The 19873-nt window shown below is 37.4% G+C and overlaps 1 protein-coding gene across 5 annotated transcripts in view; it reads left to right on the top strand.

Moving 5' to 3' along the window:
• Positions 1–19873, top strand: part of Nhe3 (Na[+]/H[+] hydrogen exchanger 3) — a 205988-nt gene that overhangs the window by 72368 nt on the left and 113747 nt on the right. For all 5 annotated transcript variants that reach the window (XM_081756703.1, XM_081756704.1, XM_081756705.1 and 2 more), the window contains exons 2-6: positions 2958–3175; positions 4703–4780; positions 11573–11649; positions 15520–15723; positions 17662–17811. In XM_081756703.1, coding sequence (XP_081612829.1) covers positions 2958–3175; positions 4703–4780; positions 11573–11649; positions 15520–15723; positions 17662–17811 — 727 coding nt within the window. The remainder of the gene's footprint in view (positions 1–2957; positions 3176–4702; positions 4781–11572; positions 11650–15519; positions 15724–17661; positions 17812–19873) is intronic.

Below are 19873 nucleotides of genomic sequence, written 5' to 3' on the forward strand. Positions count from 1 at the left end.
CCTCGGTTATTCGTGACACCTGTCCATCGCCAAGATCGTTTTCGGTGTTATCGGGAGAGACTTCAGTGGCAAGGCAAATGGAAGAGGGTGGTATTCACCGTTGTGGGTGCTTTCAATCCTAGACATAGTGACTATCCTGTGTGTGTGTGTAAACGTACAGGTGAGAGAAAAAAACAGGGTTATGTCATTCATCATGCAGAACCCACTTTCTCGTATTTGTTAAAAGAGAGAGGAGACAACTAAATATCCTTGTAGATTCTGTTTTTTTATTCAGGGTAGTATGACTAGTACGTAATGCATTCATGTGGTTCTTAATCTTGTAGCTCTAAGTAGCAGAGTGACGACCCCCCCCCCCCAGAAGTCGGCTCTGGATCCTCCCCTGCTTCCAACAGCATATTTTGCATCCCATACCGTCCGGTGAACCCAGCCTGCTAGGACCTCCTTCACCTATGAGTCATGGTTGGACAGTGCCAAACTACCAGTCGGCTCTGACAAAGACCATCTCTCAGACAGACAGACGGCATCTGACCGGCTGCACGTTCGAAGAATTGTGTGGTACCTTAGGATAGTTACACGTTGTATTAGGGGAAGTACTGTATGTTTCAGGGATGTCCAAAATTTTCCGGATTTCGGAAATTTTCGGCAATTTCACTTTTCCGCATTTCAGAAAAATTCGGAATTTTTTAATCTGTGGTGACTCAGTGGTAGAGCGTTCACCTCTGGTGCATCGCGTCTTTGGTTCGATCCCAGCTCGCGCCAAGTGAACTTTCTGGTGGACAAATGCCGTGTGCGTGGGATTTTTCGGTGTTCTCCCGTTTCCTCCCAGTTCCTTTATTCTACCATTTTCTTCATTTCTCATCATCGCCGTTTCCTTAAACCTAGTGGAACGTGAAACTTAGAGATATTTACTTTATCTATTTTGAAACCTATACTATTATTATTATTATAAGAATTATTGTTTTAAAGCTTTTTCTTTTTATTTATTACAAAATTTGTAAGTAGATGATGAGAGTAGAAGAAAGCAAAATAATCCCAGGAAGAATCATTTGCAACATATTGTTCACACAAGCGCACATATTCTCAGGGTTAATCGAATTAGGGATCCTTCGCACCAGAAATGACAGATACTCTTATCTATATATGACCTCTTCTGCAGGCATGCCTTTATAAATGGGTTCACCGGGCACGTGCGCTAAGTGCAAGAGGTGAGGGACGTGAAGTCCGTCCAAAGAGAAAAACAAAATATGGTAAAACGTCTTTAACCTGAAACAAGATCGTTAAAAGTGACTGAAGTTAGAATAAATACGAAAGATGCGAAATGCATCCTTTGTGTTGAATTCTATTTGTACTATTCAAAACAACGTATCAGCAGCTAGAGCGATGGACTATGTCTCTGTGGGCTACACATTTTTTGATATTGCCTGTTACGTTTGAAAAGTATTATTTTCAGGTATTGTTCGTTGTGGTTATTTGTATACATACTTTCCGCGATGGTAGAGCAGCTATTCCCCCTGGTGACAACTCTGGTGAATTTTATGCTTGAAATAGTCCGTGGATATGTTGTTTTGCAAAGCAGTGCCGGAAGCAGAAAAGAAAAGGTTGTGAACCGTTAAGGGTTACAGTAACCTTACATGACTGATAGACGATCGCCTCGCCCCTCTTCTGCATTTCATAGCTACAGCTGCTTCTTTCATGAAAGTGCGGGCCGTGAAGCCGTAAAAAATTAAATTATACTCTCTGAGTTCTATTTTTATTTATTTTTTAGCAGAATACCCGTTCTTCGCAAGCGGAGAATACGTTTCATTTTGAACATAAAACGCACCAAAACTGTCACCAATTAACTTAAGGACTCCAAAGACACTGATCAGTCATTTTTAATTATTTTTACATGTCACCATCCCCGCTTAGGAGTACTAATGGAGGCTGAATTTGGATTTAAACGGCATTGGAAATGTCACTATTCGTCCCATCAACCCCGAATACTATGAATTTGACACTAATATCGGTCATTTTTCGATCCTTTTTATATATTTCCTCTCCCTCTTCCCTAAGTTGCACTGTCAGGGTGAAATGATAAAATACATGCCACGCCCGGAACTCACCTACGTTGAAAATGTCATCGAGATCGTTCGGGTGGTTTAAGAGCTATTAAGTCACAAACAGTCACTTTCCTGTTTATAGATTCATTTATACCGTTCACTAAACATGGTTAGGGTCATCAAGTCTAGGACGCTCAGGTGGGCAGGTCATGTAGTCGGAAGTGTGTAGGGTCATGTTTGGGTTCCATAGGCCATTGAATTATTTATTTATCTATTTATTTTTGCGGTTGCCAGCCCGGAACACAGCAGATCTATAGATGTTGTACACTCACCCTCACGACTAAGCGGTTAGCGTACACGCCTTTGGCACGGGGGACTCGATTTCTGATGGGAGCTCATGTCGTTCAGATCCCACGTTAAGTTGTAGATCCTCGTCTCGTGTAGGGGCGTTAAACTCCAAATCAAATCTCCTTCTAAAGCTTCCGGACCAAAACATTGGCATCCCATAGTTGTTACTGTAAGAGCTGAAAGGGCATGGTAGAGGCGGCCACTGTTAATGTCAAAGCGGAGTCTGTCTGTGTTAGGCTACTCATTCTTCCTTTCTGGATCAAAAGATCCAGCATATTTCAGGCAAAAATTTTCTTGTAGGCCTTATATCTGAAGCCAAACCCAAACTATCACTTAACTCAGTATGATGTGCTTATTCCGTTTAGAAAAAAAAGAGAAAAAAAGCAGCGAAAACTCGATTCAGGGCAGTTCAAAAGCGTTGTGGCTCCTGATGCAGAAACCTATTATTGGCCAAGATCGCAATCTTTTGATGCATTTTTTTTCTTGGATCCTTCCTAAAATTCTTGTTGTTTTTACTTCATTAAATATCACATGATTTCTAATCGAGTCGTCCTTTTGTTTTCTACGCAGGTTTGATAGTTGGTGCCTTCATACGCTATGCAGGGAGCATTTCAACGGTGGAGCACATGACTGTGGTGCCTCAGAATGGAAGCAAGTACAACCAGTCAGTTCCTCCAGACACGCTGTGGCTGCGATACGCCACCCACGGAGGACAGACCAACAAGACGTACGCTTACCTCTTCAGAGGGGAGATAGTCGACGTGGAGGAAAACGAGATTGACCTTAAAGTAAGCGATTCATTTTAAAATTCAAAATAATTTTATTTAATACAGTGCACTGCCGAACTATTGGGTTCAATATGGAAGTAGTAAACTTATCAGTTTCAGCTTCTATAAAGGGATAAGGTCGAAAACGGAATGTGTTCTAGGGACATTGAGTTGATGTCAGATCATTTCTCGCTATCTATTGCCGTTTTTGTTGTATTAAAATCAGTATGGAAACCGGAAATTATAATAGATACCTACCAATTCCGGTTCTAGTAAAGAGAAAAAGAGCGCAGATAGAGCATATTGTTCAGACACAGAATCTATATGATGACTACAGGAGAAAAAGGATGTAAGTCAAGAAATAGTCGAAAATGACTTAACAGCAGAATAATGTAGCCTGAAAGGTGTAGTTTGCATGGACTAAATCCCACAGTACGAAGAAAGTTAGTCATTTAAAAATTTAATGCTAAAATGTTTGCCTACAATGCTAAGGAGTAGGTAAGTCAGTGGAAAACAGGACAATTGTGTAAAATAATAAAAAGTATTTTAAAAAATTAATTATGAAGGTAAAATTATTTTTAAAAAAAAAACTGACTTACCTCCTTTTTTCCCTGTAGTCTTCGTATGTAAAACATCTTTTCGCTATTATCGTTTTTGCACTGTTGCGATCGCTGTTGAAACCGGAAGTGAAAGATTCCTACCACTTACGTTTGAGTAGATAGTAAGGAAGATGAGACCTATAATTGCAACATTGAGTCCGTATCAGAGAACCATTTTCCGATATACTTTTATCGGTTTTGGTTAATAAAAATCAATAATAAAAACCGGAAGTTGTTTCTACCACTTTCGGTTTTACAAATAAGGGAGGTAGGACCTTGAATTCCTTGTAAAAATACTGGTTGTGCTGTATTTTGATGGGATAAAATCAGAAATGGTGGAGTTCCATCACTTCCGGTTTTAATAGACGATCAAGGGAAACTATTTTTAGGGAACTGAATTTGCTTCTCCTTGTCTATTACTGCTTTTGCTCTTGTCTGTTGCTAGGCGAGCAGATGTAGCTATTCCATAAGACTTTAGCATAGTTTAGGAAGTTTAAACAGTTTACAAAGCTAAAATAATGGCTAAACTGTAATGTGTGTGAAATAGAACAAACATCGAAAATTTTCGGAAATCTCCAGCAGTTGCAATGGAATTCTCATGATCAACTGTTTTCTGGCACATCTCGTTACTTGCGTTGAAAAGTGTTCATCAATATTCTTTTTCAGTTTTTGAAGAATTCTCGAAAATTGTGGTGGGAAAAATGATGATAGCTCTCAAAGGTTTTTTTTTTTTTTTTTTTTAAAAAAAACTTTCCGAACAATTCCTATTTTGCCAAATACTTTCACAGACTGTTAGTACATAGTTTTTATATGCATATAGTTCTAAAATATCGTAAAGTTTATGTTAATAGATTGCCATTTCTAATAGTTGAACAAGTGTTATCTTCTGTAATATCGTATTCCGCTGGTATGTTGTTGAGTTTAATACTTTTGTGTGTTTTACTTGCAGGCAACATTCGATCCCGAAATCTTTTTCAACATCATCCTTCCGCCAATCATATTCCACGCGGGATATAGTTTAAAGAGGGTAAATATATTATTTTCTTTCTCACCTTTTATTTCAGAAACGTCACGGATTCTTATATATATATATATATATATATATAAAGAGGGCAATAAAAATTTAAATGTACGAAAGTAATTTTATTAGTTGCCCAGTTCGCTGCTAGGACGGCAGTAACACAAGTTGGCAACAAATGAAGAGACGAAAGGTTTTCGTGTGTTAAATTTTCATAGTAACCTGTCTCAAGGCTGGCAACAATGTCAAACGGTATGGATAAAATTTCAGTCACTTACGGGTAATCTTCCACACAGTAGGTTACGGTATCTTCAATTCTTCGGTTGTTTTCACCGTGGATTTCTGTGTACTTCTCGTGAAACTGGCCCGAACACACTCCATTGTTTCCGCACTTGCAGATGGGCGGCCGGGCGATTTCTTCTTGCAGATGCAACCTCTTGCTTTAAAATCGAAATACCGCTTACGAATACTGCACCTGCTAAGGGGTTCTTCTCCAAGCTTAGTTCTAAAACTTCTTTAGACACTTATAACAGACTGGTTACTATGAAAATTTAGCCCATAATAAGCTTTCCTGTCTTAATTTTCTACCATCTTGTGTTAGTGTCGCCCTAGTGGCTAGTTGCGCAACTAATAGATCAGCTTTACCAGGTAGTAAAACTTCTTGAGATTCTCTTTCATTTGATGTTACTTTCATGAATGTACTTGTTTACAAACGTGAGTTATTAAAATTTGTGATCGGGAAGATCACTTTGAATAACCCTGTATTATAATTAAATAATAGCACATCTTAAGTATCAATAGACTTACTTTTGTACCTAGGATATATGCCCTATTGTTAGTGTATGATTCTAATTGGCTCTGTGATATTAGTCAGCATCACATCTGCCTGCAAAACTTCCTGTTTAATCAGTGATTTTGATGCTGTTGTCCTGCAAAACAAAAGTGGAAACACGTTTTCTGGTAAAACGATGAGTGTATTACTTGCTCGAAAAATTATAATTGTCCCTCATAACAAATTTTGAATATCCACAAAGGGTTCATTTGATCTTTTTTAATATGTGTAAACATGTATATTTCACATAAAAAATTAGGTAAGTGTACAGATATTCAGTGGCGTATTTAGGATTTTGTTTCGGTACGCGGCTGTGCACAACAAGGGGAAGTAGTGGAGCAATTGCCCCCCCCCCCTGACTTTAAGAATTTAATATATTTTAATTTATGCATAAATTCAAGTTTTAATGGCAAGAATTGCAGACTGGTGGATCGTATGTGATATGATACACACAAAAGTTTAGCAGTGAATCTAACCTTTTATTCTATTCATAGAAGAAAATGAAAGCATCTTCTTGGTCTACTCCGGGCTACTTATTCCTCCTCTTGATTTTCGTTAATTCAAACATTTACCTTTCTGTATAACTATGCGATGCAAATATTCCTTTGCTATAATAAGTAAAGTCCCGTTATGTTGATATCCGTGCAAGTTGATGTGCAACACCTGTTTCGCTTAGCAGGTCCTCTTAGTTTTCGTGAAAGTCGACTTGAATCACAAGTAACAATGATCGCAAGTATGTTAGGAGAAACGAAAGAAAGTAACAACTAAGAAAAAGACACAGAAGAGTAGAATGGACGAAAGAAAGGAAAAAGAACGCAGTTCTTACATAAAATGAAATTTGATAAATACAGTATTATTTCTGAACAAAGTTCATAAGCAAATGGAAAGTTAATGAAATTCTTAGAGATGGCCAGAAGGATTATTGTTGTACGTAAAATGCAAAAAACTAACAAATTTATTTCGGGACGACTTGAGCCCGATAGCCCCCCTCCCTCGTCCTAAATACACCACTACAAATATTTAAGTACCTTACAGTTTCAATCAGTAAATAATAATCGATTTTTAGTTAGTAGCAGTTTATTAATTACAATTGTAGAAATTAAAGCTAAATGATTTATAATCACAATCTAGAAAAATATTTTATTAGGTCGGTGCAGAGAAGCTTAATAACATTTGAAGAAGCTTGGGAAGATATTGAATAGCGAAACTAACAAAGACAGCACAAAGACACAATAAATATAGTGTCAGACTAAAAAGAGTGTGCTTTTAGTATAAAATAAAGATGTAGGCGTCATCATCAAAGTTTCCAGATTCAGGTTTACAGGCTGAAAGTTACGTCATTTCCAGATTAAAAAAAAAAAAAAAAAACAGGTAGATTTAAAAAGACACCAAAACTCCATGGTGTTATAGCCCATCAGTGCATCTGGGCAATCAAACGGCATTTTAGTTGCATAGCTTGACCTCCATCGCTTCTATTTGTGGGTCCTCGGAGCTCGCCGCATGATTCATGTAACTCCTAGGTCTAAATAAAAAAAAAAGTATGCTCCTTCATTAAAATCAGATCCCACCACAAAACATTAAAGGTAGATGATAAGTGTGTAATGTGCACCATTCATTTGCAAGCGTTTCTTTAAATACACAAAACACAGTCGTTGCGTACGTAAATAAATCGTTTCAGGACACTCTCTGTGAGAGTCGAAATTTTACTATAATATAAATTTTGTCGGTTATACGTATAAGAAAGGTATTTTGTTTCACACTACTGCAATGAAAAAATTCAAGTTCATAACTTAATTTATAAATAGGATACAGAACACTATATTTTTACAATGCTAATGGTAATAGTTACAGGGCTCTCACCGACCTGGAGAGCCTGGAAAACTCGGAGAATTTTATGAAAAGCTGAAAAAAAAAAAAAAAAAAAAAAAAAAAACTAGAAAAATCTATATTTTAAGTACGAATTTCACCTGCTTAGAAGCCATTTTTCATTCTCTTTTTTTTCCAGCTATTTGGTAGGGGACATTTCATTTTAAAAAATTAGTTTGATGTGCAGAACTTCACCTACACACATACTACATACCTGTACGTAGTAGTGGATGGAGAACTTCCGAGTTGAGAATAATAATGTAGTTTTTTGTGTTGTATATAGACCTGAAAACGTGTACCTTGTGACCTGGAAAACCTATAAAAGTCTGGGAATTTGTGCTTGTCAAGTAACAATAATAATTAGTAACAGTTCAATAACGGTTACTTACCTAATTAGTTGCCATATCTCACTCACTAGATTGCTTTCAAAATAGAGTTTAGAAATGTAATACTACTACTTACTTTGGATGTAAATACCGTCTGTGAATTAGTTATGTCGGAAATTTCTTACGTAAATATGAATTAACATAACCAGGGACTGTGTATAAAGTGGGACAATAAGTTCTCCTCGTGTAATTGTACATTTCAGAGTTAAGATTTGAGAAGTTTTATTAATTCTTCTGATTTATGCACTTTGCTGCCTTTGTGACATTTTCTCTCTGTGATCAAGTAGTGTATAATACTATTTTAATCCAACTTCACAGACATTACAGAGTTTAATGTAGTTGTCTCTGCTCAAAACAACCTGAATATAAATTTATCTTGTCTCCAGTATTTGGTGGTTTCAGCTACATGTAATAATTTGCAAATATCTACAATATCTACAAGCACAGTCGCCACAATTTGGGTAGTTTACTGTAACTTGAAGAAAACCATGCCATTTGTAATATTGTGCACTGTTTATCGTTTCAAAAGTTCTGTAACTTGAGTAAATTACACTAAAAATACAAATCGCTAAGCAAGGCAACGTTTATTTATAAAATAATAAATGTGTGACAATTTCGCCAATCAACTGAACATATTGGCTTCATCAGACACAGTCTCAGAACTCTCCAACTAACTGAACATATTGGCTTCATCAGACACAGTCTCAGAACTCGCCAACTAACTGAACATATTGGCTTCATCAGACACAGTCTCAGAACTCGCCAACTAACTGAACATATTGGCTTCATCAGACACAGTCTCAGAACTCGCCAACTAACTGAACATATTGGCTTCATCAGACACAGTCTTAAAACTCGCCAACTAACTGAACATATTGGCTTCATCAGACAGTCTTAGAACTCGCCAACTAACTGAACATATTGGCTTCATCAGACACATTGACTGGTGTTCAGTTAGTTGGAGAAGCTTTCACACATTTATTATTTTATAAATAAACTTTGCCCTGCTCAGCGATGTGTATTTTTTAAGTTATTCAAGATAGCAAAGCTAATGTGAAAATTAGTTAGTTATGTAATTTGAAGTACTTACTGTATTTTAGGGGAACTGTGACGCCGCTTTCTTTGTTAAGTTTTGGGTTAGTTATGTGGAATATGACTTTTAGTACTAGTGCAAGATTCTGTGTTCCTCTTCCTTTATCTGATATTTTCGTTTCTTTTTTCTGGTATCTGGTGTTCTGTTTGAATCCTCTTAGTAAAAGATTTTAAGCAAGAAATTACTGACTGAATCACTGTTGTATTTAGTGTTTATTGTATGTTTTTAAAGATATAATTTGAATAATTTATTAAAAAGAAATAATAATTGCTTGCTAGGTTCAAATTATATTGCAGTTGCACTAAACATTTTCAGCAATCGATGTCGCCTTCATCGATAGCCCAGAACAACTCACATGTAATACTTGTAACTTCTCACAATGTGATCTTGCACTCCGCTCACTGGATTCATGCAGAAAATGCAAGATGATATTCTGAAAAATAACAAGAGCTACCCTGATCTACCGATAAAGATGACAGCGATTGCGGAAATAATTTAGTAGAATTACAGTGTAATTTTTATTATTATTATTATTATTATTATTTAAATGATACTAATTACTGTCTTTTCTTTCCTCCAAGATATCCCTATATATATGATGTCAGGTCTTGATAGTGGCCAATATTACATACAGAATCACTCACTGACTGAATGGTTAAAGGCAAAGTAATAAATGAAATGATTACAGATATATTAAATAATCTTTATTACTAAAATTTGCGATACAAAAGAAAGTGCAGAATTTTCTCATACCTATATGGTTAGTGTACACACGTTTGACACGGGAGACCAGAGTTCGATTCCGGTGCAAGCACATGTGATTCGGATCCCATGTTAACCCCTTAAGTGTGTAATTACGTAATACTAGTCGAACTGCAAAATGAATATTTTCCTTAAAAAAAAAATGGATGTTCGTTTTTATTAAGCCTTTTTATTCCGAATACAAATTGCCAGATTATGTGGAAAAGTTAAACTAAAAGATGTAATTTAATTTTCAGTTTGCAATTGAATCGGCAAATGTGCTGCATGCTAGCAACATGTACTGGCGCCAGTCAATCAAACAGCGATCCCTATTAGCGTATCTGTTTGCTATTAACAATTAGCGTGACGTACAGAATGAAAGTCTTACAAAGTTTCCTTTTTATATTTAAAACGATTTATAATATTTACATCTTTACAAATTCGTAGAACAGTTCTCGTACAAAGCAAGTGAAAGATATTACGATTGCTAAATCATGAGTTTCTTCCAAGTAATCTCAATAACGCAACCAACTAGTTTATATTATCAGATCAATAGTATCTATTATTTGATAATATAAACTAAGCTGATTGCATTATTCAGGTTACTTCCAAGAAACTCGTGCTTTTGCAACTATAAAATCTTCCATTTTACAAATTTTCTATAATTAAATTTCTTGCATAAGATGCTATGCACATTTGTAAATATGAGCTCCGTTATGGATATATGGTTGTCGTACGCGTCTTCGGCGTGGGGATCGGGTTTCGATTCCCATTGGGAGCTCTGTTGATCATATTTCAACGTCAAGCTGTCTCATATAACCCTCACTGCCAAAAGGGACGCTAAACTCTAATCCAGCCTACGGCCGTGGTGGCTCAGTAGTAGAGCGTTCTTTTCTGGTGCATGAAGTCCTTGGTTCGATCCCAGCTAGCGCCAAATGAACTTTGTGTTGGACAGACACCGTATGTATGGTTTTTTTTTTGGCGGTTTCCCCGTTTAATCCCGCTTTATTCATTCCACCATTTTCCTTCATTTCTCATCATCACCGTCTCCTTTAGCCTACCTGGCATAATTGTGGGACGTAAAACCTTCAAGATTTCAGTTCATTTTCATTTTCTAAACCAGTCCAAGCATTTATAAAGATGTAAATATTACAGACACAATTAATTGGAGCCGGCAACGCTGGCCTAGTGGCAAGCGCGTGTTCCTTTAATACATGTGGTTCCGGATTTGATTCCCGGTGGGACAGCGTAAAAAATTAATTTTACAATCATATACTTCATTAATAATTCGTCTTCTTTAGCTTAAAGGGCATAACATGGGACGTTGAACTACAAAAATTGATTTATTTACGATAAAAGGGAGTGCATGCGGTCCCTGGTTCGATCCGAACTTTCGAATGGTGGACTTTGTGAGAGAAACACGCCATGTCTTGGGTTTTCTTGAGGTTTTCCCGTTTCCTCCCACGCTCTTCATTCCACCATTTATTTCGTTAGCACTATCACTTCTCTCTTAACCTCGAACCATAATTGTGCGACGTTAAACTAAGAAGAAAAGAAAAATGGAATCAAGTGAAGGCCTCGTTCTGTTGAATAAAGGAAGAAGTAAAAATGTTCCGAAATATTCAGGAAATGAAATAAAACCTTTGTATTATGATGAACAGACTTAAGAAACTGTAATTGAAATCATATATTTTTTTCAAAAGTATTGGAGAAAATAAATTTTGTGAGTAGATACCCACTTTTGCTAGCGACTGTACAATATCAGTGTCATGAACAACGAGATTTATTGTGTATTATTGTGCGTCAGACATTTTCAGTGTAAAAGCCTAATTATTTTGTACCTCCTCTACTGTACTTATTTGTTTCTTATCTTTCTTTCACAGAAATATTTCTTCAGAAATTTAGGTGCCATAATGACCTTTGCCTTTATTGGCACTACGATATCGTCGTTTGTGATAGGGTAAGATTATATTCTTTTAATAATCAGATATTAAGAAAGAAAGAAAAAAACATTAGTTTTTATGGTTGTATTTACTTCTAAGAAAAGGAGATAGTGGTGAAAAGATAGGAGAAATATTTTTCTTTGTATGATATGCTGTTATCATTGAATAGCAGGAAATGTATTGAAAATTGTATCCTATTTCGTTAATGATACTTCAATGATTATAAATATAGTAGGTCATTAGGTTCGTTTTGCTCTGTCACTAGAAACTATATTTTAGACAAAATTTTATTAAAACTGCAAAACATTACACAGCTTTCCCCCCCCCCCCCACACACACAAAAGAAGCTCTGTGCTCCGGTCTGCAGGAAGTGGGTTCAATGCAGGGGCGGATCGAGGACGAACTTCTGGGGAAGGGGTTGTAGTACTGCTACTTACAGCTACTTTTAAGAGCTCTAAACTCTGGGAAGTTTTTTTTTTTTATGTATATAAAATAACAAAGTTTCCTCTTCTGGGGGATCACCCCCCCTGGATCCGCCACTGGTTCAATGTATTTTGTTACGCCGAATCCAAATTTTTCGAAACCCCATAACAATCGATCGTGTCATTTTTTTAATGGGCGAAAAACTTTACCGATTTTGGATTTTACTCGTAAAACAGTCGTACCAAAAACAAAGTTATGTGTATCGGATCCCAGATTATGGATTCGATATATTATGTTATGACGAATTCAGATTTCGAAACCCCAGGACGCTTCATCGTGTTAATTTTGTTTTATGGATGAAAAAGTATGTCCTCCCTATTCAAAATCGCCCAAGTTTTTCGCCCATAAATCAAAATTGACACGATCGATCGTTCTAGAGTTTCGGAATTTGGATTCTGTGTAACAAAATACATCGAATTCATACCCTGGTATCCGGTCTACAGAACTTGTATTTTTTGTGTATGGCTGTTATTACAGAACAAAAATATAAGCGTGTTTTGGTCGAATTAATTCCTTATGAATCATATTGATCTTTACAAATACATTTGTTGTTGTCGTATTATAAGTGTATGTAAAATATTATTGGAAAAGCACAGAAAAGTTTATTGCTAAATTAATGTGAGTCAGACTCTAATTCCCCTTTGTCGGCGGAGATCAGACGGGTATTCTAAACATACTGAGTAAAGATGATTCTGTTTTAAACACGTAGTATATACACATACACATTTTAAATTATTTCGGTTTCACACATTAGCAGATGTATGTATTTCGAGCAGTGTTGAACAAACTAGCGCGGTGTCGAACTTGGCTTTTCTGTTTTCAGCAAAGGACTGAAGTTCGATTCTGCGCTATCCAGATCATCAATTTGTTTACCGTACTTTTTTTTTTCGGAAACAAAACAAATTATATTTTTATGACGCTTTTACATGGTTGAGACCAGTACACGAATGAATAATTTAATTCGTGAAGTGTCATTATTTATGCTAAATCTTTGAGGGAGCGTATCAATCCCCCTCTCCCAGTTTTATATATATATATATATATATATATATATATATATATATATATATATATATACATGTTTGAGAATATAAGGTTAGCATAAATAATGCATTTGTTTTGATAAGGCTATATTTTCAAAAGTATTACACGTACACACATGAAAGATATATGAAAAGAACCATAAACTCACCAAGTTTGTATTGTGAAGAGTTCGGCACATCCCGGTTCCTGAGTACCTACACGATGAACTCCCGCATCGCTGGATTGGGCGTATTGGTGAGAATGACAGATTTGTTCCTCTGGCCTCCTAGATCTCCTGATTTAACACCCTGCGATTTAAGGCCCTTGTTACGTATCCCCCACTACCACAATCCTTAATGAATTTCCGCATCGCTGCATTTGGCGTATTGGTGAGAATGACTTAGATTTGTTCCTCTGGCCTCCTAGATCTCCTGATTTAACGCCTTGCGATTTAAGGCCCTTGTTACGTATCCCCCACTACCACAATCCTTAATGAATTTCCGCATCGCTGGATTGGGCGTATTGGTGAGAATGACTTAGATTTGTTCCTCTGGCCTCCTAGATCTCCTGATTTAACGCCTTGCGATTTCTTGCTGTGAGGGTACGTTAAGGCCCTTGTTACGTATTCCCCACTACCACAATCCTTAATGAATTTCCGCATCGCTAGATTGGGCGTATTGGTGAAAATGACTTAGATTTGTTCCTGTGGCCTCCTAGATTTCCTGATTTAACGCCCTGCGATTTCTTGCTGTGAGGGTACGTTAAGGCCCTGTTATGTATCCCCCACTACCACAATCCTTAATGAACTTCCGCATCGCTGGATTGGGCGTATTGTTGAGAATGACTTAGATTTGTTCCTCTGGCCTCTTAGATCTCCTGATTTAACGCCTTGCGATTTCTTGCTGTGAGGGTACGTTAAGGCCCTTGTTACGTATCCCCCACTACCACAATCCTTAATGAATTTCCGCATCGCTGGATTGGGCGTATTGTTGAGAATGACTTAGATTTGTTCCTCTGGCCTCCTAGATCTCCTGATTTAACGCCTTGCGATTTCTTGCTGTGAGGGTACGTTAAGGCCCTTGTTACGTATCCTCCACTACCACAATCCTTAATGAATTTCCGCATCGCTGGATTAGTCGTATTGGTGAGAATGAGTTAGATTTATTCCTCTGGCCTCCTAGATCTCCTGATTTAACGCCCTGCGATTTTTTGCTGTGAGGTTACGTGAAGGCCCTTGTTACGTATCCTCCACTACCACAATCCTTAATGAACTTCCGCATCGCTGGATTGGGCGTATTGGTGAGAATGACTTAGATTTGTTCCTCTGGCCTCCTAGATCTCCTGATTTACACTGCGACTTCTTGCTCTGAGGGTGCGTTAAGGACCTTGTTTACGTATCGTCACTACCGCATTCCTTAATGAACTTCCGCATCGCTGGATTGGGCGTATTGGTGAGAATGACCTAGGTTTGTTCCATTGGCCTCCCAGATCTGATTTAACGCCCTGTGACTTCTTCCTGTGGAGTTACGTTAAGGACCTCGTTTACGTATCCTCACTGCCGCAACCCTTAGTCGAGCTCAAAGAAAGCATCAGTGCTACAGTGCAGACGATTGACAGGACTATGCTAGAGAATGCAGGAATGAGCTCGAGTATCATCTGGACGAGTGTCGTGTCATCAAAGGGGCACATATTGAACATTTGTGAGGAGTGTATAAACTTGATGAGTTTATGGTTCTCTTCATGTATCTTTCATGTGTGCTTGTAATATTTTTGAAAATATAGCCTTTTCAAAATAAATGAATCATTTATGCTAGCCCTGTATTACAGAAATGAGAAAAATACGAGTTGAACCCAAACAATTAGCTTTCGCTCATATAAATAACTTAAGTTCTCAGAAATGCATACACTGTCACCGAAAAGCAACTCTCGTTTGAAATAAAACGAAGCGCGGAACAAGAACATTCTAAATATAGGAAGTTCTCAACACTGAACACGAGTCTTTCCCAACAACATGCTGAAAGAATTCTGTAAATATCTTCTCTTAATGTAATTGATATACTAGGAATCGCTAATCTGTGGAATAGGGGCCGCGGTGGCTCAGTGGTAGAGCGTTCTCCTTTCGTGCATGAGGTCCTAGTGAGCTTTGTGGTGCACAAACATCGTGTGCGTGTTTTTTCGGGGTTTTCCCTTTTCCTCTCACTTCATTCCACCATTTCCTTCATTCTCATCATCGTCGACTCCTTTAGCCTAGCTAGCCGGCGTAAGTGTGGTACGTAAAACTTAAAGACTTCTTTTGATTTTTAATCTGTGCAGTGATGTTAAAGCTATTCATGTGTAAATTGTTTTGTTTTCCTGTGAATAATAATTTTCGTTTATTTCAGATCTGTGATGTATGGCTTCGTTCAGTTGACGAACATGAGGAGTTTTAGTTTCCTGGACACACTCTATTTCGGTGCTATAATCTCAGCTACGGATCCCGTTACAATATTGGCTATTTTTAACGATTTACATGTTGACGTTAATTTATATGCTTTGGTGTTTGGAGAGAGTGTGCTGAATGATGCTGTAGCTATTGTACTTAGTGGGTAAGTAGTTACCATTTCGAAACAGAATTATCATAGAATACTAACTAACTAATAGGGGCCAGATATTCTTCACACGCTTTCTTGTTTTTGTTGTGCAAAAGACATTGCAATGCAAGTATAAAGTCGATCTATACAGAGATGTGTCACAATATTAAAAAGGGGCTCCAGAGATGTGTCACATTACAAAAATGTGTCAGAATATTTTGTGAACAGATTTCTCACATCAAAATAAGAAAGAAGTTCATTTGAGCCTGTGCTCGAAAGTGGATAGTTTTGCAGTTAAAGGGTGCCGGAAACTTGTGATAAGAGAACTTCAAAAGTTCATAGGTCCACTACTATGGAACCTATTATAGTCGGGTCAAGACATCACTAAGGAATGGTATGTGAACTATTCAAGTATCCATGTTTAAGAACGCTCCAGTACTTCACACCAGTTTTTAGAGAGCTAGGAGGAGAGTGATCAAATACTCCCAGACAGCCTCTCTAGAAATGATTGTGCAAGTACACTCATGCCCAAATTTATTGTCGCATATCTATAACTGTCTCCTTGTAAGACTACGTGCCGCGGTGGCTCAGTGGTAGAGCGTTCACCTCTGGTGCATTGGGTCCCAGGTTCAAACTCTGGTCCCGCCAAGTGAACCTTGTGGTGGACAAACACCGTGCTCGTGGGTTTTCTCGGGGTTCTCCCGTTTCCTCCCACTTTCTTCATTCGACCATTTCATTCATTTCTCATAATCACCGTCTCCTTTAGCCTAACCGGCATAACCGTGGGACGTAAAATTCAAAGATTTTATTTCATTTCATTTTTCCTTGTAAGACTATAATTTGATAATGATTTTGCAGGGTACTTTTAATACTGATACTATGTGTATAATCGAGAAATGTATATTTGTGGTAAATTTGATAGGAAAAGAATTATAAACACGAAAATTATAATGAATAAAATAAAATTTTGCTAAATGGACAGGAAAATTTTATTGCAGTTTTATTGTTCTTATTTACTGCTCTTTTGACATGAAATTTTCCACATACATGTGTTTGCCTATTATACACATACTAACATTGTAAGAAATACCTTGCGAATTCGTTATCAAATTATATTCCTACAACAACATATTTATAGACATGCGACAATAATTTTGGACATGAGTGTACCTGAGGTTCTGATAGATGGATACTTGGATAATTCACATTCTAGTTGGTCAATGATATCTCGATCCGACTAAAATCGGTAGTGGAACTATGGACCTTTAAAATTAATTTTTTCACACTTTCGGCACCCTGTAACTAGGAAACTATGCACTTCCGACCAGAGATGGGCACCCTCACTCATTTTTGCCCTCAAGAGGGCCGCCCTCACCCTCACTCACCCTCATTTCGATAGATGAGGGTGAAAGTGGCTGAGGGTGTGTGACAGATTCTATTGAGGGTGAGGGTGAGGGTGAGAGAGTCGGTTGAGGATGGCTGAGGGTGAGGGAGTCGATTGAGGGTGAGGGTGAAGGCGTCGATTGAGGGTGAGGGGAAGGGAGTCGACTGAGGGTGAGGGTTAGGGAGTCAATTGAGGGTGAGGGTGAGTGAGGGTTAGCAAAAATGCCCATCTCTGCTTCCGACCACAGGTCCATATGAACTTTTTTTTTCTTATTTTAACATGAGGAATCTATTTCCCAAATATTGTGACAGTTTTTTTTGTAACACCCTGTATATGGGTTGAAGTTATTTAGTTAAACTATGTAAGGAAATTGCGAATATTAATTTAATAAGCATAATACTAGATAAGACTAGTATTAAGAGGCTACCAAATGGAACACGGAGGGAGCAAATTGCAGCTAACAAGAATTTTTACCTGTCATAAAGTAACTTATAGTTTAGAAACTTACATACACATATTCATATCTTACTTGTTAATTTATTTTAATGTTTCAATTCTTATTTTTCCAGTGCTATTCAGAATTATGAAGAAAAGTACCAATCTGGATCTGGAGGTTTCGAAACGCATGCATTTTTCAAAGCAGTTGGAGATTTCATTGGAATTTTTACATTGTCATTCCTGATTGGAGGAGTAATGGGCTGTGTCACTGCATTGATATCCTTTTATTTATAAAATACACTGTTCATTTTGTATTGTATATTTACTTGATGCTAAATAGTTCTCTTGGTAGAACTGTGAGAACGAAACTAAGTCTTAGTAAGTTTTACAGTCATATTGAATTGAATTGAAAAATGCTTTATTCAAGGGGGCGAGGTTCAGCATATTGCTGCTCTACCACCTAACATTGAGTTGTCAAGGAAATACATTGAGTTATGCAAAAAATATACAATCAATTGAGTACAAAAGATACGGTGATATACAACAAAAAATAGAGGTATACATTAAGATGATAAAAAAAAAAAGAAAGAAAAATGTGGTACTTTTAACAAAACACACATACACGCACAAGTACTACAAGTGAAGAAAGAAATAAGCATACAAATACAAAAATGAAAACAAACACAAACCGATCAATAACATAGAGACAAAATAAGTTATACTTGTGATTCACAATATAGGGGGGAGGGTGATGAAATATTTTTACAATGCATGCTTATTTAATAAAGAATATGTACCAAGTCAAGTCTGATTTCATTTACGTGGTTCAAGTGATAGAATACAAATCATAGGTACCTGAACTTAAATTTTGTTGTCTGAGTAAATAATTTTTTAACATTTTCTTGAAAGAATTAAATGTTTTAGCTTCTTTCATTACATTTGGTAGAGCAGTCCATGACCTTGCTGCTAATACTGAAAATGCCGGAGTGGTTTGCTTGAGTCCATGGTGTGGAATATCAAACGTATTTCTTTTGCGTGTTAAGTGAGTGTGAATAGTTGACCTAGCAGTGAATTTCTTGTATAAATACGCGGGACGTGTTGTTCTAAGAATTTTATAAATGAGAGAGCAATAATGCAAATGTCGTCTTCTGGACATTGTCAGCATGCTATTGCTGTTCAGAATAGGCAAAATATGATCGAGTTTTCGTACATTGTAACAGAAGCGGATGCATGAATTTTGTACCTTTTGGATCAGAGTGGCATTGCTTTTTGTTGGAAGTGGGCTGTACAGCATGCTGACAGCTGACATTTCATACAGCCAACAGATAGTACATACATTAGGTTATTTTTCGACATAGTCTTCATATCGGTTGTGGTACTTATCGCATCGTGGGATGAGTTTGAAGATTCCCTGCTGGTAGAAATCCTGTCCTTGCGTCTTCAGCCAAGTGTTTCACCTCATCTGTAGCCAAGCGCGGCTTCCTAGGTGCTCCTTCAAGGTAACGTGATTCTCCTGTTGTTCTGACTCAGCTCCTCCACGCGAGCTGTGTTGAAATCTGTTGATGCCGTGTTAGGTCGGGCACTGCGCTCCTCGTCCGTGACGTTTTCTGTACCAGCCGCAAGCTTTTGACACCATTCTTCGACATGCTGACGAGACATTAACAATCTCTCCGTAAACCTCTACCAGTTGCCGCAGAATTTCAGCCGCGGTTTCATGTTTCGTCCACAGAAATCGAATAACTGAGCGGACTTTTTCGCGAGACCAGTTTTCCAAACGAGTCGCCATTTGTGTTTACCTACAACTAGCGCCGTACGTGGCGGGTGGCTGAAACTCTGCATAGTTGCCAACTTCATGTATTAAAAAAACTCCAGAAATATCGGCCTTGTAACCTTACTTTCTGATCATCCCTCGTAACATGTGGATTAAAGACAACGACGATGAATGCAAGTAAGGGATGAGTAAAGTATTGGTGTAAGGAAGACAAGAAGGCAATGGAAGAAACCCGAAGAAAGAAAAGGGAGAAGCACGTTACCATTTTGCTGTGCAAATTCAATCGTTGGAGATTCGAACTCGGAACTTTTCATTTCACACAGAGCAGTTTATTATTGGACCACGTAATATTTCATTAAATATAAAATAATGAACATGTATAAGCAGATCGGAGAAAAAATAGTAATCTTTCCTTAGAACATATCTGTTCACCTGCTTTTCAAAATCATCATCTTGTTCACCTCAATCATAGGTTGGTGGGCAACATGGAAATTTTAAAACTTTTCTCTCGCTTGGGAGAGCTGTTTTATACTTCGATAGATCTCTTCTTCGTAACTGTTCAAAATAGCCTC

The sequence above is a fragment of the Thermobia domestica genome, chromosome 4 (assembly GCF_964235325.1).
Source record: "Thermobia domestica chromosome 4, izTheDome1.hap1.1, whole genome shotgun sequence".
Classification (NCBI taxonomy): Eukaryota; Metazoa; Arthropoda; class Insecta; order Zygentoma; family Lepismatidae; genus Thermobia; species Thermobia domestica.